The following is a 21,643-nucleotide window of genomic DNA, read 5'->3' as shown; positions in this document are numbered from 1 at the left end:
GGGCCGTCGGCACTCGAAAATGCAAATGACAAAAGGCTTTCTCACATGAAACTCCATCCCCCGTGGCACCACGCACGAACCCCATCCCCGGCGGCTGGGCTCCCGTCGCGCGGAGGCCCCCACTGGCACCCAGGTGAGCTCAGCAAGGCTCTGGAATTCTGGTCGCGCCTAGTGATGCCGGGCGCCAGAACTTCAAGGAGTACTCTTGGAGTTCGAAGCCGTGAAGTCGAGACATTGGGGAGTGCCCGTGCGCATACGCAAGGGTTGATCGTCAAGCCGCGGCGGCTTGCACGGCCAGTCCACGCCGGCTGCCACTCATAGAACCACCAAACAGGCGCACACCACCAGCAGCGCAGGGTATGGAAGCACGTTAACTGCGCCGGAAGCCATGCCGTGCACCGCAAACGTACCGGAGGCGACCTGCTACTAGTACGACCTGCTACGTACGCGACCTGCTACTCGACCAGCAAGCCTCACTGTGTGTCCAACCTGGTCCAACCGACGGCGCTCACTGGGTGCATGCATTTCATGTCCTTTCAAAGCACGTCTTTCAATCCCTCTGTGTCCATGACTGCTGGCTGACTCAGGCGCGGCAGAAGCGCTTGAGCACGGTGGTTAGTGCGCCCAGCCTTGCCGCCTGAATGCGTTCCTGCAGAGAATGGCAATCAGAGCGAACGTGGTGGAGTTGTGAGCGAGCAACTTGCGCATTCTTGCCAATTACCCATCCCGGCAAAAAACACGGTACCTGCAGGTTTGAGGTCACGATGTCACGGTACTCGGCCGAGTCGGCCAGCTCAACCACCAGTAGTGCTGACGCCGCATCCTTGCTGGGCCAGAGGTCCACCACCTTATGATAATATGGGCTGGGGGTCAGATGGCTGAGGGCAGCGTGCAGCTGCCGCTGGACGGCCTGGGTGCTGTGGGGCACCTGGTGCAGGTAGCGCTCCACGAGGGAGGCGGCGTGCAGCAGGTTCTGCGGCGAGGCCAGCGGCGCTGTCAGCGTAAGGGTTAAGACGTTGGTGTTGAGGAACAAGGCGCAGCCTTGGCGCAGGTGGGCGATGTCGTACTTGTCGGCCAGGCGGCACAGCTGCGCCACGTTTTCCTGTGTCCACGAATCGGGCGGGGAGTGTGTAGGCATACAAACGGTGTGCAGGCGTACGGCAGGCAAGCAAGTAGCAGAGGACGCACGCCACACCCCTACACCTATCAAACATATCGCTCTACTCCGGCAGTAAAGCAAGCATGCTGCTCTCCCTTGCCGCCTTTCTTACCCACGTGACCAGCTGAAGTGCCCCTCCATCAGCCTGTATCAGGCGCAGCGCCACCTCCCAGTCCTCTGGCCGGTCCCCCGACAGCTGCACCGCCGCGGGGCCATTGCAACTGCCGCCGCGGCCACTGCCGCCGGCAACGAAGCTCCTAAAGCCATCCTTACCGCTGCCGCCGCCGCCGCTGCAGGTGTCTTCGAACATGGCACGCAGCACTGTGGAGGCGTGCCACAGAACCGCCCGGTCCACAGTCAGCTGCTTGGGCGGTGGGGGCTGCGGCTGCGGCTGCGGCTGCGGCTGCGGCTCCTGCTTATTTGCGCTGGACTGAACCGGCTGCGCTTGCTCCTGCGGCTGCTGCACCGGTTGCATCACCACGTCCGAGAACGAAAGCGTTACGAAGCTGCTGCCCGGCGCGCAGGGAACCAGCGCCGCGGCCATGGTGGCGAATAGAGACTTGATAAAGGCAAGGATCATGAAGCGAAGCTACAAATGCTTTTTGCAAACTGGCTGGGGTTAGTTGTTGGAATGCTAGGTTTAATTGATAATCACGCACGGCACGGAGCGGTGACAGCTAGGGCTGCGAGGCGTGGCAATCACAGCTGCAGTAGGCCGGGTTGAGAGGTTATCATGGGTTGAGCACAACGACTGGTCCCGGCATATCGCACTCGCAACCGGATTGGCATTAATACGCCTGTTGGCCAATGCACCTTTTCCCCTATTCGGCGATTCCGCAGTTCGCGCCGCTCAGCCGTCTGCAGCGGTCATGACAGCGACAGTGACAGAGTAAGCGCCGACTCCAGTTCCCACTTGTACATAGACGCTTATCCGAACAAGGCACGAACGCTTACTTATTGCGGGTTTTAAGAAGTCAGGCCAGCTGCGTTAGTTGTCCACAACCCGGGTCCACTGGGTGCGGGCGTGGCCATACACGCCGCACCGTCTGAAGTCCAGCGGAGTCTCTGTGCACCAGAAGCGCATGTTGCTCCCCAGACTACCAACCTTCACACATCTAACAAACGACACGGCAAGAACAGGTGTTAGGAAAATGGCTTCTTCATGGGTGACTCGTGTGGGCCGTCGGGCCCCGAGATGAGGTTGCACAGGGCACATGAAAGTGCCCCGCGCGCGTGCAGAGGTACCTCCAACGAATGCCCTCCTAGCCATGTGGGGTAGGGTGGGTGCAGGCACGCCTGTTAGCCTGTAACCAAGCTTGTCAAAGATGTGTCGCTGTAGCCATGGGTGGAGTTGTGCAGGACAAGTGGGAATGAGTCCGTACACTGTGGGCGGCAGTGTGACAGCAAGGGACGCACGGGTCCTGGCTACAGTTCAGCCGGCACTTCAGTTGTGGCCTCAAAAATGCACCACCGTTGGAACCCCATTTCTGAGATCGCCGACCGTTACTGGCGTGTCAGGTCCGATGCGGAGGCGAGGTTCCCCGACTTCCCAAACTGTCCCAAAGGTCCCTCATGCCTCCCCCACGCTCTCTGTCCCTTCGCACACATAGTACTAGGCTGTGGGTCAAGTGCCTGCGTTCGCCTGCGGTGGAAACAAGTGAGTCTGGCGATCTCTACGCGCAGGCCCGATGGACCAAAAGACAAAAGTGTGCAGGGGCGGCTCATTCAGTATGCTACTCAGACACAATGACACATGACAACTTATCCCAGGGGAACCCCTGACTTATCCCTAGGCAAAATGCGAGGCCGACTGCAGTGGTAACCTTGTGGGGGGGAGGAACCTGCTGATGCGGGAGGAAGATGCGCGCTGGTGCATCTGGCTCTGTAGCGTGCGCCACACCGAATCCGGCAGGGACTGGGACACGCACCGCATGGCACCTTACATAAACCGTCCACGCGGCTGCGCAAGACTCCCCATGCAGCCATATCCCCTGCCCGCACTCCCCTCCCCGCCCATGCTCTTAAGTGCGCACTAACGTTCTTTACCGCTACACTGTCAACCCGGCTCCAGCACAAGAGCCCAAGCCAAGTACAAACGCCCCACCGTGGCACCGTCGCCTTACGCGCATCATCAATTATACTCCTACATTACGCAGTAATAACCAGTTTCACACTGCTAACCTAAAGATCATTAAGCCTATACTGGCACTCGACTCAGATTGTCAAGCTGGGGGCCCTGCCACTGCTGCCGCGCCCGGCAGATCTGCTCTCCTCTCCTCCTCTTCACTCCAAGGCGCGCCACATTGCTGTAGCGTGTGGCAGCTGTGAAGGCAGGCGAGGCGGGCCCAACCTGCCACACACACCCGTCATACGACCAGCAGCCTAGTACTGGCCGACGTAGATGATGCCGTACACGGCAATCCACACAATGTCGACGAAATGCCTGTGTTTTGATGGGGTTGGTGGGAAAAGATGGTAAGCGAGGAGCAGTATGAACAAGTCACAGAGGGTACAAGCGAGAGCACCCAAACATTCCCAGCCTGCGATCATGCACAGGGCGGTGGCCAACGCATGCAATGTAGCAGCGAGTGTAACGCCCCATTAACCGAACCAATCAACCTGCCACATGCAGTACAGCGCGACCCACCAGTACAGGATGGAGCTCTTGAGCGCGGCGCCCGCGTTGTGCGTGCGCTTGTACATCATGAGCGCGGCGGTCAGGTACAGCGAGCCCAGCAGCACGTGCATGCCGTGGAAGCCGGTGGTCACGAAGAAGGTGGTGCCGTAGGGCGAGTCGGTGATGGTGAAGGGTGTCTCGTTGTACTCCAGGTACCTGCGCCGCGCAAGGTGGTGGAGTGGGTGGTCGGTAGCGGCGAGTCACAACGCGCGCAACACGTGCGGCGCTCGCCGCTGAGTACATGCAGGCAGAGTTACCGCTAAATACACACATGCAGAGTGACAGCAGCCCACTACGGCGGCCGCAACGGTCCATGTCAAGAGACTCGGCACTCACTGGTCAGCCAAGAACATGGCGCCCAGGCCGATGGTGGTGGCCAGCGCGCCCATCACCACCTGCGCACACCAAGACGGAAAGACGCGGCGTGATCAGTCAGCCAACGACTTCCGCTCGCGCTGCTGGGTCCAGCCATCCTCGCCTGCCTCCTCGGCGCAGCCCCACGCTCCGCTCCGCGCAGCGCCCGCCCCCCCCCCCGCCTTCCCCCAGCCTCCCCACCTTAGGGTCCTTGGCCACCATGGCCACGTTGGCCGAGTAGTAGGAGGCGGCCAGCACCGCCGACATGACCAGCGCGCGCTTGTCCCAGCCGATGGGCTCAATGCCCACGGGCGGCCACTGCATCTGCAGCGCCACGCTGGGCGACATGCCCAGGTGCAGGCAGGCCCAGCTGCGGAGGCGAGGCGGAAGGGGGAGGGGTTACATTCATGATTAGCCAAGAAATGGAAATACGGTAAGCAATCTTGGGGGAGAAGGGCAAGAAGGAGGTCACAAGTAAAATAGACGGGGATGCAAGACACAGGGATGCAGGGGGAATGATGGTTTGTGCACCAGGGGCCCCGGTGGCTGCTATGCAACCTAGTATCGGTATCGGTGCTGCCGCAGCTCTTCTCAATCCATGCTCCATCCCGCACGGCGTTGGTGCCTGACCTTCCTCAGGACCACCCTCCTCTCCCCCCTCCCTTCGCTCCTAGCGCACGCTGCCGTACTCACAGCAGGCCCACGAACAGCAGCGCCTCGGACACGATGAAGGCCCACATGCCGCTGATGAAGTTCTTGCGCACCACCTCGGTGTGCATGCCCATGTCGCCCTCAATGGCGCAGTCGCGCCACCAGGTGATGGCGGTCCAGGCGATGTTGGCCATGCCGAACGCCATCAGCGCGCCGCCGGTGGGCATGTTGTGGAACCAGGCGGCCATGCCTGCGCGCGGGGGGCAAGGAGCGCGGCGTGGCGTGCGCGTTTCGGCGTGTGGCGTGGATGCAGCGATGGTGCGTTTTGGGAGGCACATGCGGGGGGCATGAAGAGGACTACTGTACCCCTGTGCCGGGCGCACAACTCGCATCCCAGCTCCAGCCGCGTGCGCCGCCGCGAGAGCAACCGCCGCTCACCATCTCTCATCATTCCCCTGCATTCCCCTTCCCTTCAATCCGGCACCCGCCACGGCTGCCCCTGCCGTCGCTGCCATCAACGCCACTGCAACTGCTGCTCACCCAGGCAGCTCACGTAGGTGCCCCAGCCGGCCAGCATGGGCCAGGGGCTGGGCGGCAGCACGTGGAAGGGGTGGCGCTTGCCGATGTGCTCCATGTAGAACTCCTTGGCGGTCTGGTGACCCGCGGCGTGGCTGCCCATGGTGCTGCAAGACAGAGATGGAGGAACATGGGGGTTAGCAAGAGGGAGGGGGAAGGCGGGAAGTTGGGGATGGATGGATGCTGGCGGAGAGTAATCACGAGCGTCGGACTCCCGTTTTCCACGTCCCAGCTGCCCTTGCAGCAGCTACTCAGATAGCTGCGACGACCACAGCCCCCATCAGCTGTTCAGCTAGCTGTGTGAGTGTGCGCGTGCGCGCGCAACTGCCAGCCCGGCCCAAGCCCGCTGCAGCGCCTCCTCACCGGGTGCCGCGAGGGGGCAGGGCCGCCAGGGCGTTGGGCACCTGAGGCTGCTGCGCCAGGGCGCCGGTGGTGGGCTCCTTCTTGTCGTCACCGTTGGCGGAGGCCAGGGTGCTCATCAGGTGGCCCTGGAAGCTCAGGGGCAGAGCCATCTGCGAGGGCGAGACGCGCGCGTCAGCCGGTATTAGTCGTCAGCGTGCCGACCCCGGGCGGGCAAGCCCCCCATACAGTGCCCTGAAAACGCAGCTACAAGCGCCTCGGATGCTCCGAATATGTCCGTAAAGTCCTTACCTTGCCGAAGCCCAGGCCGCGGGGCGCAGCGCTCTCATTCTGCCGGCTGCGGGACACAAAATGTGCACCAGGACAACTTCAGCAACCGGCCAAAAATCTGACACCGATACCGCGCTTCGACCAAGGGGTCGCAACTTATGCTCCAAAGCTGAGCCGGTGCTGCGATGCCCTACGCTCACCCGAAGGCAGAGGACTGCAGCAGACCGGAAGCCTCGCCCGAGGTCAGGCCAGCGCGCAGGGCCTGCAGACCCTCCTGGCTGAAGCCTGCATAGCATCCAGGAGCGACCGCGGCCAGCGTCAGCACATCCAGGCGTGCAGGAGGGCTTCCGGCGCGCAACCATCAAAACAAGTCGGAGCAGTCGCCTGCTGCGCCTGTGCTCCGCATGGACAGGCGTCCCCCGCTCCACATGATGAGGCTAGCTCTTAGCTGTCCATAGGCATGATTCTGGGGATACAGCCGCGCATTTGCCTGGGGTCCGCGATGTCGGGAGTTCGACCTCAACTAGCCTAATTACATCCAATTATACACACCTGCGGGAGCCCGCGTCAGGAAGCGGAGCAGCTGGGACCGCATTTGGCTTTTGTTTACAAGACTTCCGACAAGTGACCCCCCGCAAACGCTGGTTTCACCGGTCGCGCTGGAGTCCCGGTCTGTTTGTAGGTTCTAGTACACTAATGCACCACATCTGTGTAAGTCGGGGCTGCAGACGCCCGGGTCGACGGGGATGCGCGACCGCATGCAAAAGACTTGCAAAGACCTTGACGAAAAGCCCCTAAACTAATTCTGTAGCTGGCATATGCAATTACATACGTACTTCTTATTGCAGACTGGTCCAAACCGTGATACACAGGCATTCATACGTCGATTGGCGCGTAAGCCAACAGCTGGCAGAGCGGACACGCCTATAAATGAGAAGTATCCATTCTTGAGCCTTCTACCTGCTCTCCCATTCAAATGCCCCTTCCCGGCGCGTCGAGCGCGGTGAGGCGCGGAACCGGCGGGCCACCGAGGGGCTTGGCGAACGTGTTAGGGGGACAGCGAGTGGCGGCCGCATCCCAGATCTCTAATGGCATGATGTGCATATGCAATTGGCCTTGGTCGCGGTTGCGGCGCCATAGGGGGCGCCACTGGAGGCGTTGACGGGGCGGGAGTCTTGACCGCCGCTGTCGTGTCCCCTCCCGCTTGTGCGAGCCCGGTCGTGTCCTCCCGACTGCTCCCCCGCACGCCGCAATCCAAATTTCTGATGACATAGTCACCGTTCTTACCCTCCCCGATTCCTTCTCCCCGCACGTCACACAGGCGCTGTCCGCGGCGGGCGCCGCGGCAGTGCCAGCCACTGCATTGGCTGCCCGGGCCGGCCGCACCCCTGCGGGCCCTGCGGCCTCACCCTCGCCCTCGCCCCTTCTCTTCTGCTCGGGCCTCTATCAGCGACCGCTTGCTTGGCCAGCTTCACTGCCAACAACCGCATGTGGCGCCAGCTCTTCATGCATCAACAGCAGCAACATTAGCGCTGCAGTATGCGGTACTGCTGTTGTTGGCGCTGCCAGCAGCAGCGCCAGCAGCGGCGCCGCCGCCGCATGGCCACATGGCTACAGCCGCCGCCTCAGCAGCGGCGTCGCCGGCAGTAGCAGCCGCGGCCTGTCCCTGGTGGCGGGCGCCGCCAAAGCCAGCGGCAGTAGCAGTAGCAGCGGCGGCGGCTCGGGGGCGGCGGCGGTGGCTGTAGCAGAGCGGGTGGAGGACCGGGAGCTTGTGGACGAGACGCACGACTCGTACATGTCGGTGAGTGAGGCACACGCCATGGCGGCGACCGGGACTCGGAAGCGACAGGCGGCTGGGGTTCTAAGACTGGGGCTGATGCCGTAATCACCTCGCATGGGTGACCGGCACTCGGGACTTGGGAGCGACACCCCTCGGGGCTCGGGAGCGACGGGAGTCTGGGTCTGGGTCTAGGTCTGGGTCTGGGGCCCTGAGGCTGCGGCCCGGCGGGCTGAGGTGGTGGGCTGCGGCCGGCCGTGATGGCACGGCGCGAAGCACCGTCGAAACACGAACCTAGGCCATGGAGTGGGCTGTAGCAGCAGGGGCCGATGAGGTGCCTTGCCCCCGCGCCGCCGGAGCATGTTACCGCCGCCGACCGCAGCCCAAGCGGTGCCTCGACCCTTGCGGGCGGCTGCTTCTCCTCTCCCTCTCCACCACACACCACACCTGACCTCAACACCTTGCCCTCTCACATCCGCACCACCGCCGCCTCCTTGCTATCGCCACGCCGCCGCCGCCAGTACGCCATGTCAGTCATCGTGAGCCGCGCGCTGCCGGACGTGCGGGACGGACTCAAGCCCGTGCACAGGTGGGCGCTTTGGGAACGGGTAGCCGCACTGGGGTAGTTGCGTGGGGTTTCCGTTCATGGAGGGAGGGCGGTTTGTTATCCATGTTCCCAATGAGACCTGGAGGCGGTGGCGGCTAGACGTGCCATGGTGATGTGTCTCACCATGTTTTCGACGAAGTGTGCAGTTCCGTGGGGCGAGTCAACCAAGCCTTAAGTCGCATTGCAATGGTGTGAACAAAACCTTCCGTTGCCCGTTTTCCGCGCGCTGCCCCTCAGGCGCATCCTGTACGCCATGCACGAGCTGGGCCTGGTGGTGAGCGTGTGGTGGCGCGTGTGTGTGCGTGTGTGTTGTGTGCATACGCGTGGTGTGTTAAAGAGCACATGGAAAACATAGCGCAAAGACAGTGTGGTGTGTGTACGTGTGTGTTGTGTGTGTGCGTGTGTTGGTGTATACGTGTATTGGTCGGGTTCGTGGCGATGCCATGGTGATGTGTCAGTCGTGGTGGCTCCCCTGCTGCGGCCGCCTCCTGCTGCCGCAGTGCCGCCCCTCCCCCCCTCCCGACCCCCAACCTCCCTCTGCCCTGCACTTCCTTAACTAGTTATGAATGTAAATCCCCCTAAACCCCCTCCCCCCTCCCACGAACCCCCCAACCACCCCGCCCAGGCCACCAAGCCGTACAAGAAGTGCGCCCGTGTGGTGGGCGAGGTGCTGGGCAAGTTCCACCCGCACGGCGACAACGCCGTGTATGACAGCCTGGTGCGGCTGGCGCAGGACTTCTCCATGCGCGTGCCGCTGGTGAGGAAGGGGCGGGAATCCGGGTTTGGGTTTGTGTGTGTGTGTGTGTGTGTGTGTGTGTGTGTGTGTGTGTGTGTGTGTGTGTGTGTGTGTGTGTGTGTGTGTGTTAAAGAGCACAAGGAAAACGTTGCGCAAAGACAGTGTATGCGATGCAGCAAAGCGACGGTGTGTGTGTGTGTGTGTGTGTGTGTGTGTGTGTGTGTTAAAAAACGAAACGAAAGCCCGCACAGACGACGCTGGAGTTACTTACCGATACCCACCATTTTACCGAGCGTCGCGTGACTGTCGTGACCCAGGTAGTCATACTTACCCGCGATAAGCCTGGAACCCCACGGGCGACCATTCGGCCTGACCCCGCGTTGCACCTGTATGCGTCCATGCTCCGCACCCTGGGCGCGCTAAACAACGTTTACCCAGCACGCCTAATTCCCAGATTCCCGCCCGCTGGTCGTAGTCGAGCTCACCTATAGGCAAAAGTGGAAGCATGGGCATAGGGCGGCAGCGAGGAAGTGTCACGGGCATGTGAATGGCAACGGCGACAAGAGAGGCGGCGTGCAGCAGACAAGCTAGGTATCACGCGTCCCAAATCCCGCCCACTAAGTACAATAACACTATTGGAAGAGGGCGAGTTAGCGGTGGCACTGCGACTAAACGGGGACGAGGCTGCATGGGGGACGTGGCGGGCGGCGGTTGCAGCGTTTCCAGACGCGTGTCAGGCTGGTGTGTGTGCGTGTGACGTGCGTGCGCCGTGGGCTGGCGGGAGCTGGCCTCCCGCTCCCCACTCCACGGCGGCACCGAGGCTAGGCACGCTCGCGGCCCCAGTGGCCGCGTCGGCTGTTCGTGACGAGCCCCCCACCACCCCCCGGAATCCAGTTACCCCCCTGATAGGGAACACGCGCCGCGACGTGTCGCGGGTAGTGCCGCGCCGTACGCCTCGGCGACCTGGCCGCACTCCGTGACGAGGTCCGCCGTCCGCCAGAGCCACCAGAGCCATCAGGTGGTCGCAGAAGGTGACCGAGCGGTACCGATGGGCATATTGCGCATGCATCGCGGGCACCGGACGGGGTCCCAGACCTGTGACGCGGGCTTTAAGAGACAAATAGCGTGGTGCTGGTACCGAGACCAGCGGGAACAGCGCGACGAAGGTGTTGAAGTGGAGCTCGTCGTCGCCCGTGTGTGTGTGTGTGTGTGTGTGTGTGTGTGTGTGTGTGTGTGTGTAAATACCAGCCCAAACTAGACCGAACCAAGCTAAAACAAGCGGAGCACAGGTAGAGGCGTTAGTTGCAAGCGATAATACATATGGGATGGGGCCGAGGCGTCGTGGAGCAGCAGGGCGAGCGGCGCCGGCGATTCATGTCGGAGCGGGGCTTGGGGCGTGGGACGTGTATGCGTGGGTGAGCGGGCGGGCGTGTGTATGGGCGTGTATCCGGTTGCCGGGGGGGGGGTGCTACAAAAATGGGGGCCTGCACCAAGCGCGCGCGCGACTGGACCTCGACACCACGGGCTCATCCCACCCACAGTCACAGTCACACACACAGTTACACACACACACACACACACGCACTGCTTTCCTTGTGCTTACACACGCACTGTCGAGCACAGTCCTGTTCGCTTGTGCCCCGCTAAGGCATACACCTACAACCTCGCCTCTCACTTGGTTTCTCCTTTCCAAACCCACAGGTCCAAGGCCACGGCAACTTCGGCTCTGTGGACGCCGACCCCGCAGCCGCCATGAGATACACGGAATGCAGGTGTGTGTGTCTTAAAGAGCACAAGGAAAACATGTTGCGTAGGACAACGTATGCGATGCAGAGTTACGGCCGCGGATTTCCTGTGTGTGTGTGGGGCGGCGGGGTGGTGGTAAATACCAGCCCGAACTAAACCGGGGGGGGGGGCGAGTTGGTTTGCAAGCTGCTCAATGGAATACGGTAGCAGCGCACGAGCAGCTGCTGCAGCGCGACAAGCAGCGGTGTGTGCGCGCATTGTCAGTTGCCAACACTGCCGCAGTTGTTCTCCGCTAGCCTGCCGGCCGCTTCCGCTAGCGGCTGCTGCCGGCTACTTCCGCTCCTGCTGCTTCCGACTGCTGCACTGTTACTGCCTCCGCTGCATCCGCTCCTGCTGCTTGCTGCTGCCTGCTGCTGCTGCTGCCTTGTGTCCCAGGCTGGCGCCGGCTGCTGAGGGGCTGTTGCTGGGTGACCTGGGCGCAGCCACAGTGGAGTGGCGGGACACCTTTGACGCGTCGCAGGTACTGTGGGGCTGGTGGGGGCGGAGTGGGGGGGGGAGGTTGTAAATGCCAGCCCAACTAAACCGAACCCAATGCAAAAGGGCGAGGAGGAGAGCGTGGCCTATGGGGGGGGGTTGGTGGGGATGCGTCGTGGGTGGGTTGGAAGCCTGCGTGGGGTGGGGTGGGCCTGTGTGGGTCTGGATGGATGGAGTCAGCCGTCCAGGTTTGTCTTCTACCCGGCTGCATCAAGACACCTCCATCCTATGCCAGAACCAGCTTTCGCATAACCACAACCCCTCGTGACCTCTGCCTCGTCCTCTTCCTCCCTTGCCTTCTTAAATAATCATGAATGTAACCCCCCTATGCAGCAAGAGCCGGTGGTGCTGCCGGCGGTGGTGCCCAACCTACTCGTCAACGGCTCGCAGGGCATTGCGGTGAGGGGTGTGGCCTGGGGGCGGGGTTGGGGTGAGGGCGGCCTGGGGCGGGGGGCGGGATGGGGGTTACATGCCGGGACCCAACGAAGAAGTCTCGGGGGTAGGGGTGTGGTAGTTCATTGGGAACTAAGCCCACCAGGGCTACTGGCGGGCAGTGGCAGTGGGGTGGGGGTGCCAATTTGCCCTGCCCAGTACAAATCTGACAGAGGGAGGCTCTGGGGTGCACGGGAGGCAGCGCTAGCGGGGCAGCGTAAGGCAGGCAGCGCGCGAGCAGCTGTTGTCATTTCAGCGTGTCCAGAACTTCACATGCACATACAGTACAGTACGCATGCACGCACCAACAACACCCAGGCATGAACTGACACCCGCACCACTTACGCCCGCGCACACTGACACCCGCACACACTGACGCCCGCACCCACACTGACGCCCGCACTGCTGCGCTGCTGCTCTGCGGCGCTGTGCAGGTGGGACTGGCCTCCACCATCCCGCCCCACAACCTTGGCGAGGTGGTGGCGGCGCTGCGGCGCCTCATCGCCAACCCGGAGGTGGGTGGGCAGGGAGGGGGACGGCAGGGGCCGTGCGTGTGTGTGTGTGTGTGTGTGTGTGTGTGCAAGGGTGGGGGTGGGTGTGTGTGTGTGCAAGGGTGGGGGTGGGTGGGTTGGAATGTGTGTGTGTGTGTGTGTGTGTGTGTCTGTCTGTGTGTACGTGTGTATGCGTTATGTGTGTGAGGGCCAGCCCGCGTCCAATACGGGACCGCTGCTTGACTCCCCCCTCCCCTGCCAACCCCTCCGACCCTCACCCCCGCCCCTTCGCCCGTGCCCCTCCGACCCCGCCCCCCACCCCCCCCCGCCCCAGGTGACCACGGAGGAGTTGATGGAGTGCGTCAGGGGGCCCGATTACCCCACTGGTGAGGAGTGGGAGGGAGGGGATGGGGCGGAAACAAGGCGAGAGATGTGCCCGCGCCTAGGCATGTTCCTGGAGAGACACGTCACTTCCGGTAATGACACACTCCATAACATAACAAACACATCACACATAAAAAGGTAACACATAACGCACCCTAAAACAACAACAGGCGGGCAGTTGATCACGGGCCCCGAGCTGCTCGCTGCCTACCGCACCGGCCGCGGCAGCGTTGTCCTACGAGGCACCGCCACCATCGAGCGGGCCGGCAGTAGCAGCGGCGGCGGCAGTAGCAGCCGCTCCCGCAAGTCGGGTGCTACTGCCAAGGCCAAGCCGCGGGGCAAGGCGGCGGCCGCGGCGGCGGCGACGGCGGAGGCGGCGGCGGAGAAGCTGGCGCAGGCGGCGGAGACGGCGGATGGGGGTCCGGAGCTCATTGTAATCACAGAGCTGCCGTACAGCGTGTGCAAGGTGGGGTTTGGGAGGGGTTGAGGCGTGTCGCGTGTGTTTGTGTGTTTGTGTAGGGTTTGGTTTTCATTGATCCCAGTCCCAATGGGTTCGGGTCGTGTGAAGTAGGGGAGTATGGGAAGGCCGCGTCTTGGCCTGAGGGTTAAACCGCTAACAACCACTTGCCAAAGAACTGCGCATTGTGCGGTACAGCTGCTGAAATCGATTGTATGTGACAGGGAGTGAACATGAATTGACATTCTCACCCACAGGCTCAGCTGGTGGCTGACATCGCCCACATGGCCGCGCCGCGGGAGGAGCCCAAGAGCCGCAGCCGGGCGGCCAAGGGCGGCAAGGACGGCTCTTCGGCTTCCGGCTCTGGCGGTGGCGGCGGCTCTTCGGCTTCCGGGTCCGGCTCTTCGGGTCCCCGGCTGGAGGGGGTTGCGGACGTGCGTGATGAGAGCGACCGCACCGGCATGCGAGTGGTGGTAGAAGTCAAGATGGGGTGGAACGCCGAGGTGAGGAGGGGATTGGGGTCTGGGAGGGCGTTTGATTTGGTGTAGAGCGGAGAAGGGGTGCCAAGCTGAAGGCCGGTGAATACTCCGATGATGACGACTTTTTGTTAGCAGAGCTGCATTTAGGGCCGGCTAGTGCGGATGAACTGAAGGTTTGCCTTGGGGCATGGGGTGTGCTTGGATCCTCTTGCCCCTTCAATGCGACAACCCTCCCTCCCCCCCTCTGCACCCGCGCCCCCCTCGCCCAGCTGCTGCTGGCCCAGTTGTTCAAGGACACGCGGCTGCAGGTGTGTGCTGATGTGCGCTGGTGTGGGCTACAGTGTTAAAGAGCACAAGGAAAAGACTGTTTACGTGATGCAGCAATGCGACGACACGCGGATGAGCGTGTGTCGAGACAACTACCGTACACGGGGTAACGTATTGTGTTGGCAGGGTATTGTGAGGCCTTGCATTACACTTTGCACGCCACCATGCAACAACAGTTACTCCTGCATATCCTTACGGACATTCCCACCCGCCCGCCACCCTACATATGCACACAAATGCGCACACGCCCGCCCCCAGATCAGCCAGTCCTTCAACTGTGTGGCTCTGTGTGGGTCCAGCCCAGTGCAGCTGGGGCTCAAGGACATGCTGGCGGCGTTCCTGGAGTTCAGGTGGGCGGCTGGCGGCGGGGGTGAGGGGGAGTGGGCTGTAAATACCAGCCCAAACTACACCGAACCCAATGCGAAAGAGCGAGAGGGTGAGGCAGAGGGGTGGGATGGGGTGGGGAGAGGGGGTCAGACGGAGTTGGGGCGGGGCCCGAGGCGGGGGAGCCATGCATGCGAACGGTTTGTAGGCCGCCCCGCTGCTACCCCGCCGCCGCTGCTGCTCACACGGCCATGCCCTCTCCACCCCCCTCGCTAAACTTCTCTGTATCAATCTTTGCAACCCCCCTCCCACCCGGCACTCCAAAGTTGTGATGTAATCACTCTGTCCTCCATGGACGGCTCCCCCTCCCCCTCCGCTCGCAGGTGTGAGGTGGTGACGCGGCGCACCCAGGCCGCCCTGGCCGCCGCCCAGCAGCGGCTGCACCTGGTGGACGGATTCCTGGCCGTGCTGGGCAGTAGCAGCAGCAGCAGTAGCAGCAGTAGCAGTAGCAGCAGTAGCAGCAGTAGCAGCAGCAGCAACAAGCCCCGCAGTAGCAGCACCAGCCGCAACGGGACCGCCAGTAGCAGCAACGGGGCCGGCAGCAGCAGTAGCAGCAGCAATAGTCGGCTGGATGCGGTGGTGGCTGACATCCGCGCGGCGGCGGACGGGGCGGCGGCGCGGGCGGTGCTTGTGGCGCGACACGGGCTGAGCGAGGCGCAGGCGGAGGCGGTGCTGGGGCTCACACTGCGGCGGCTGACGGGTGGGGAGGAGTGGGTGCGGTGGCGTGTGGGATGGTGGTGAGGAATGGGGCGGTGGTGAGGGGGGGGGGGGGGGGAGTGGGGGAGAGGAGGGGCGTGGGTTGGAGGAAGTCATGCGGTAAAGTGCAGGGCTATGGTATGCGTAGTACGGTAGTAGAGCGTGAGCGAAGCAGTGGGCTGGGTGAGTGACGGGGGGGCAGGGGACTGGCGAGGGGCTTGAGATCCAATCAATCTTGGGACTCGAGGTACGGGAGCGAGACATTCCTGGCACCCGCGCACCCACATGCTTCACACTCGCGCGCCTCTCCACCCATGATTTCAACCTTGCAACCCACCACGTAGGCCTGGAGGCGGCTAAGCTGGAGGCGGAGAGGCAGCAGCTGCACGAGACGTGAGAGGGCGTGAGGGCACGGCCGGGAGTGGGGAAGGGGTTTTGGCCGTTGGGGGCTGGCGTACTCATGGTCCCGGTCCTTACGTTTGATGTACTGCTTTCACAACATCCGGGTGTTAGTTCCCATGCGCATAGGGAAATACACACACCGCGTGCACTGTCCTGTCCGTGTGCCCTTGCCTTGTGTGCTCGCTCTCGCACAGTTGCATAAGCCCACAAACACACACAAGCACACATGCGCATCAACTCACGTGTGTGTGTATTTCTGTATGCTCCCCACAGCTCCAGCGGCCTGTCCCACATCCTTGGCAGCCGTGCTGCGCTGTTGGCGGTGGTGGAGGCGGAGGCGGCAGCGGCGGCGGAGGCGTTCGGGGACCCGCGCCGGACCTCGGTGCTTGGGGCGCAGGAGGCGGGTGAGTGGCGGCGCGGAGTGCTTTGGTTGCTGGCGCCTCCCAGCCCCAGTGTGAAGCATGAGTTAACATATGCAAGGAACAACCAGAATCAAACAGAGGGGTGTGATGCACGTTATTGGGGAACAGGCGCTGCAGAGGTAGGGGCTCGAAGCCCGATGTGCGCACAAGCGCACATACACATATGCAAAGATGCACTGCCATACACTCGGGGATGGAAATGCCTACTCCCCTGCCCTTCAGCTGCCCTCAACCCCACCCACACACACCCGCTCCCCAAACCCCCCACCCCCAACGACTTTTTCTGCAGTCTCCAGTGCATCCTGTACCGCGTTTCCAACCATCTTTGTAACACCCCCACCCCCCTACGCCTTCACTTCTCAAATAAACATGCATGTTACTCCATACGGTATACACCCCCGCAGCCGCCGCCGAGCCCGAGCCCGCGGCTTTGCTGGCAGCGCTTACGCCCAACGAGCCGTGCCTGGTTGTGGCCAGCCGCCGCGGCTTCCTGCGGCGGCTTCCTGGCGAGGCGCTGGCGGCGCAGAACCGCAACACACGGGGTGAGGGCCTGAGGGGTGAGGGATGAGGGAGCGGGCGCACACATGTACGTACCGGTATGTGGGCGCTGTGGCGCAGAGTTTTTGTGGGCGGGATTGCAGGGAAGTGATGTGTGGATGGGTGGACAGGATGGATGCGTGTTACCATGTCAGGGCACGTTGTAGGGTCGGTTGGCGGGGGTTCCAGCAAGCTAAGGGGCTCAGAGGCGCGGCGCATGCGTGTCGTTTTCGTGCACTTTCCACGCGTCCACGCGTGTCCGAACTTCGACCCTGCATATGCACGCACTGTTAATACGCGCACGCTTAAGTGTTTGAGCATTGTCCTGCGCGCTTCCTTTCATCGCGTACACACACAATGGACTGGGCTGCGTGTTTGCTCTTGCTCGTCGCGCGCCGCCGCGCTAACATGTTCCTTCGCTCTTGTACGTGACACTCCCCTGCTGCCGCCCTGTGCTCTGTTGTTTTTTTATTCGCTCGTAGGTGAGAATTTCATTGATTGGGCGGGAGCTTGGACTTAGCGGCCAGGAGTAGCGACGCGGAGCTAGGAATCGTAGGAGTGCTTGGGCCTCACGGTACCGTGAGCACATGCATGGGTTTGCACCCTTGAGAGCGTGTGGACACAAATCCCCCCTCGAGGTTAGAGTAGCGGGGGTTGCGCGATTTCCGGTTGGTAAGACCGGCGGCTCACCGCAGCAGGTATGCGAGGTAACTTCAGGTAACATCCGTAAACCGTCGCTTTGCTGCATCGCATACACTGTCTTTGCGCAACGTTTTCCTTGTGCTCTTTAACACAATGGACTACAACCAAACTGCTACCCCCCGCACAATCTTGCACACGCAGGCAAGTCCGGCATGAAGCTAAGGTCCGGCGATGCGCTGGCCTGCCTCGCCTCCGGCCGCGACCACGACCGGCTGCTGCTGCTCACGCCCGACGGCAGGGCATTCGCCACCACAGCCATGCTGGGCACCGGCGCGGGAGCGGGAGGCGGCGCGGCAGCGGCGGCGGCGGCGCCGTCGCCATCGGGCGCGAGCGTCGCAAACGTGAGCCTTCATGGACGTCGGTCTCGGCATGACGTGATCAATTTGCGCTTCATAATTTTGATGTGTTGTTTGCGTTCATTTATTTGCATACGGTATGCACATCACCGTATCGGAACGGCGCGGAGCGTGCCGCTCCCGGTCGTCACATCCCACGTCCCATCTGAGACAGGCTGCTTCAGCATCCCCGCGCGATCCCGCCCATCACGTGATGTCGTACACACGTCCTTTACCATGCATTCGTTGATTACCATCGTAGCTGGCTGTGCTCGCGCCCACCACCCACAACGCCCACCACCCACAACGCCCACCACCACCACCACCACCACCACCTGCAGGTGCTAAAGCTGGATTCGTCCTTTCCCATCGCTGCACTTCTGCCCGTGCCGCCAGCGCTGGCCACCCAGGCCGGCGCCAGCAGTAGCAGCCGCAGCCGTCGCAGCAGCAGCAGCAGCAGCGGCGCCGCCGCGCGCGCTGCGGCTGCCGAGGAGGCGGCAACGGCGGCGGCGGCAGCAGACGGGGCAAGCGCGGAGGCGGAGGCCGAGGGCGAAGAAGCGGCGGCGGCGGCGGGTCCTGAGGCGGGGCCCAGTGTGGTGCTGTGCAGCCGCCGCGGCCTGATCAAGCGCATCGCGCTGCCCACCAAGATCACGAGGGTTGGCCTTCCGGTGATGGGCGGGCTGCAGCAGGCGCAGGCGCAGACGCAGGGGACCGGGAAGGAGAAGGACGGCGGCGGCAAGGGCGGCGGCGCTAGCACCGACGACGAGCTGGGGTGAGTAGGACTACACATACACACCGATCGGCGTGCCGGATGTTATGTGGTCGTCCTGACTCCCTAGGCGAGGGTTGCGGCTCTGTGAGATTGGGCTTTGGGGTCCTCGTCTCTCCTGGTCTCGGCCCGGGCTCCGGGCGGCCGTGGTCATGCCGTGCGTCCCATCCCATCCCATGGCAAAGGCACTTCCCACCCATCCCATCTTCCCTCCTGACCTCCCATTTCTCATGGCTACGCAACAATCCCGCCAACTCCAATCCATTCCCTTCTTCTCTGCTCGCCCCCGTGTGCAGCTGGGCGCTGCTGGTCCCCGATGCCAGTCGGGCCGGCGGCGATGTGGTGGTGGCGGTGACGGCGGCGGGGCAAGCAGTGCTGTTCCGGGCGGGGGAGCTGCGGCGCAGCGGCCGGAGCTCGCTGGGCGTCAAGGTGCGGGCAGGGGTGGCGGTGGGGACGCGATGTTTGTGCGGGGTGGGGTAGGGTGTGTGTTTGCGCCATCCCATGATTACCGTACCAAGAATGAACCCGAAGAATGTCATCCTTGAAAAGGCTTTTGACTGCATTCATCACATTCTTACGCCCACACACACACACGTAATTCTGCATCGCATACACTGTCCTAACGCGTAATGTTTTCCTTGTGCTCTTTAACACACACACACACACACACACACACACACACACACACACACACACACACACACAACCACACACACACACACACACACACACCTGCAGGCCGTGGCTCTGGGCAGCAAGCGGCGGCCAAACGACCGCATCGCCGACCTAACCATCCTGCCCGCAGCCCTGGCGGCCGGGCTGGGCTCAGCAGCGGCGGCGGCGGAGGACGAGGATCATGATGATGATGAGGAGGAGGACCACGAAGACGAGGAGGTGGCTGGGGAGGTGGCTGGGGAACAGGCGGCGGCCGCAGCTCGGCCGGCGATGGGGCCGTGCCTGCTGCTGGTCACGGCGCAGGGCAGCGGCAAGCGCGTCCTGCTGTCACAGCTGTCGCTGGGGCACCGCGCGAAGGTGGGGGGCCGCAGGCTTTGGGGGCCGGAGGCTTGGGGCGGAGGCGGGGCCGGAGGCGGCTGCGGGGGCCGGAGGCGGGGGCGCAGGCTTTTTTGGGGGTTTGTACAAAGCAGCCACAGCAAACTGAACCGAACCCAGTGCAAGGGGGGGTTACATTTATGATTAGTCAAGAAAGTGGTAGACGGTAGACCATCTTGGGGGGGGGGGTGGAGGCCAAAGGCATGGGCAGTCGGAGGCGGAGACATGGGTAGGCATATCACGCAGGGGCGCCGGGGCGATGGGGAGCACGCGACGCGTGGGGGGCACGCCGCGTGGATGTGAACACTCACAAACCCAGCCACATCGCCCCTCTCGCCCGATTGCCCCCAACCCGATCCCCATCCCCCAATCGAACCCGATTCTGAACCGCACCGCCCCGACCCGCCACACACGCAGGCCGGCCGCAAGGTGATTCGACTGGGCACCGGCCGCCGCACCCGCAACAAGACCGGCAGCAGCAGTAGCAGCAGCGGCAGCAGCCGTAGCGGCTCTGCCGCCAAATCTGCTGCTGCTGCTGCTACTGCCGGCGGCGGTTCGGGGCCGGACCGGCTGGTGTGCTGCCTGGTGGTGGGGGACGGTGACGAGGTGGTGGTGGCCAGTCGCAACGGCGTGCTGGTGCGTCAGAGCGTGGACAGCATCCCGGTGCAGGTGAGGAAGCGGGAGGGCAGGCAGGGAGAGGGAGAGCAGGGAGAGGAGGCAGGGAGAGGGAGGGTTACTTGCGCGAGCCAAACGAAATATGTGCGGATGGGTGGTTTTCTTCACCACTACCAGCTCCAAGGAGCATAAATTCCTGGTAAATGGGACTGCCGGGATGAAAGGGCAGGGACACGAGGGGTTTGGGGGAAGGTTCGTGCTGGTAGGGCGTGTGTGTGTGTGTGTGTGTGTGTGTGCGGGCAGGCGGGCGCCGTTCGCTCTTGCCAACCCACCGCTGCTTGCGGCGTGCTCCTCACGTGGCTATATTGTAATGTGCACTTTCAATTTGTGTGTTTACTTTCATAATTATTTTTCTACTTTTGTTGTGTTGCCTTCAGGGCCTGTACTCGCGCGGCACATTCTTGATGAGCCTGGACGAGGGGGATGAGGTCGCTGACGTGGCGCTGGCGCCGCGGGAGCAGGAGGCGGAGGCGGAGGAGGCGGCGCTGCAGCAGCAGCAACAGCAGCAGCAGGAGCGAGAGGGGGAGCGCGAGGCGGCGGCAGGAAAGGCGCAGCAGGGCAGGGGCAAGAAGCCTGCGGCGGGGGTAGCGGCGGCGGCGAGTGCCGGCGGTGTGGGCAAGAAGGGCGCGGGCAAGGCCAAGGCGGCAGCGTAGGTGAGAGAGGGTGCAGTAATGCGTGAGGACGAGGGCGAGCAGGGGGCAGTGAAGTCAGTGAGTGAGCGATACCGGTAGGTGAGTGGGTACAGCAGCATGTGGGTGGAGGCCGTGGAGGGCCCGGCAAGCGCTCCTGAGGCGGCTAGGTTGGACCACTAAAAGTCAGGGCACGAATTGCAACCGGATTGGGTAATGCGGGTTTGCAAGTTGCAGTTTGACATGGTCAGGTTGCGACATGTCGACATACGACGTTGCGAGACGCCCCTCCTACCCATCGGGTGATTCCTGCTGATAAAATGGGAGTAATGTGCGTGTGGGCCTGTGCTACTTTTGCCCGCGCTCATCCACTCTCCTGTGCCCGCTCCCGTGGTGACAGCGTTAGCCCAATGCTTTCCCACTCTGCAGCTACCGTACTCTCAGCTATCCAGCTGGCATGCATCTCCCTGGAAGCGGGCACTACGTGAATATGCCAAGCCTGCCCTTGCTGCTGTTGTGAGGCCGCCCATTGGAGGTTTTTTTCTGTATGCTGCCCACAGCTCCAGCGGCCTGTTCCACACCCTGGGCAGCCGGGCCCCTCCGGGCCGCGCTGTTGGCGGTGGTGGAGGCGGAGGCGGAGGCGTTCGAAGACCCGCGGCGGACCTTTGCTGCTGTTTTGTGGCCGCCGATTGGACAGGGGGGCAGTCAAGAAGGGTGCAGTTCAACATTGTACGTTTGATTCGAAATTGAATCTCTTATGTCCTATTTAATGTATAATTTGGTGCGGAATGCTGGCGACGCGCTATTGTTGTCAAGCGATGAAGCGATGCACGCACAAGCTACAACATACGAGAAAGTACCTGTGGCAATATTATCTTGATGTATGTAGCAGCAGGACGTCGAACCTGCGCTAACCGTGCATCGATCGGTCCCGGCTGGTCTGGCGTGCATGGTAGGTACCTGCATCGGAGATTGCTTCGCAAATAGGGAAACCCTCGATGATATTTTGTCATAGTGTGAAACAA

At 62.6% G+C, this 21,643-nt stretch overlaps 3 protein-coding genes across 3 annotated transcripts; 1 reads left to right on the top strand and 2 right to left on the bottom strand.

Moving 5' to 3' along the window:
* Positions 1–18: 18 nt before the first annotated feature.
* CHLRE_04g221750v5 (uncharacterized protein) lies at positions 19–2,110 on the bottom strand. The gene is made up of 3 exons (XM_043061911.1): positions 1,272–2,110; positions 746–1,102; positions 19–649 (listed from the first exon to the last, which is right to left on the bottom strand). Exons 1-3 carry the CDS (start codon positions 1,701–1,703, stop codon positions 584–586), a joined length of 855 nt encoding a protein of 284 aa, XP_042925263.1. The 5' UTR covers positions 1,704–2,110; the 3' UTR covers positions 19–583.
* A 976-nt stretch (positions 2,111–3,086) lies between these two features.
* On the bottom strand, positions 3,087–6,810 carry CHLRE_04g221700v5 (uncharacterized protein). Its single transcript, XM_001692130.2, has 10 exons — positions 6,600–6,810; positions 6,248–6,332; positions 6,069–6,114; positions 5,781–5,929; positions 5,382–5,524; positions 4,884–5,091; positions 4,392–4,560; positions 4,173–4,231; positions 3,807–3,992; positions 3,087–3,602 (listed from the first exon to the last, which is right to left on the bottom strand). The coding sequence occupies exons 1-10, from the start codon at positions 6,640–6,642 to the stop codon at positions 3,542–3,544; spliced, it is 1,149 nt and encodes a 382-aa protein (XP_001692182.1). The 5' UTR covers positions 6,643–6,810; the 3' UTR covers positions 3,087–3,541.
* Positions 6,811–6,910: 100 nt separating this feature from the next.
* Positions 6,911–21,636, top strand: CHLRE_04g221650v5 (uncharacterized protein). The gene is made up of 24 exons (XM_043061910.1): positions 6,911–7,050; positions 7,369–7,848; positions 8,346–8,413; positions 8,669–8,705; positions 9,057–9,188; positions 10,869–10,939; positions 11,349–11,433; positions 11,781–11,846; positions 12,314–12,394; positions 12,705–12,756; positions 12,925–13,220; positions 13,469–13,714; positions 13,960–13,998; positions 14,276–14,367; positions 14,725–15,101; positions 15,442–15,490; positions 15,773–15,903; positions 16,326–16,463; positions 17,302–17,501; positions 17,837–18,267; positions 18,561–18,693; positions 19,003–19,296; positions 19,732–19,983; positions 20,367–21,636. Exons 1-24 carry the CDS (start codon positions 7,024–7,026, stop codon positions 20,640–20,642), a joined length of 4,053 nt encoding a protein of 1,350 aa, XP_042925262.1. The 5' UTR covers positions 6,911–7,023; the 3' UTR covers positions 20,643–21,636.
* The last annotated feature ends 7 nt before the right edge of the window (positions 21,637–21,643 follow it).

This window comes from Chlamydomonas reinhardtii, chromosome 4, assembly GCF_000002595.2.
Source record: "Chlamydomonas reinhardtii strain CC-503 cw92 mt+ chromosome 4, whole genome shotgun sequence".
Classification (NCBI taxonomy): Eukaryota; Viridiplantae; Chlorophyta; class Chlorophyceae; order Chlamydomonadales; family Chlamydomonadaceae; genus Chlamydomonas; species Chlamydomonas reinhardtii.
Note: the sequence above shows the minus strand (reverse complement) of the source record. Positions and strands in the feature narration are given on the sequence as shown.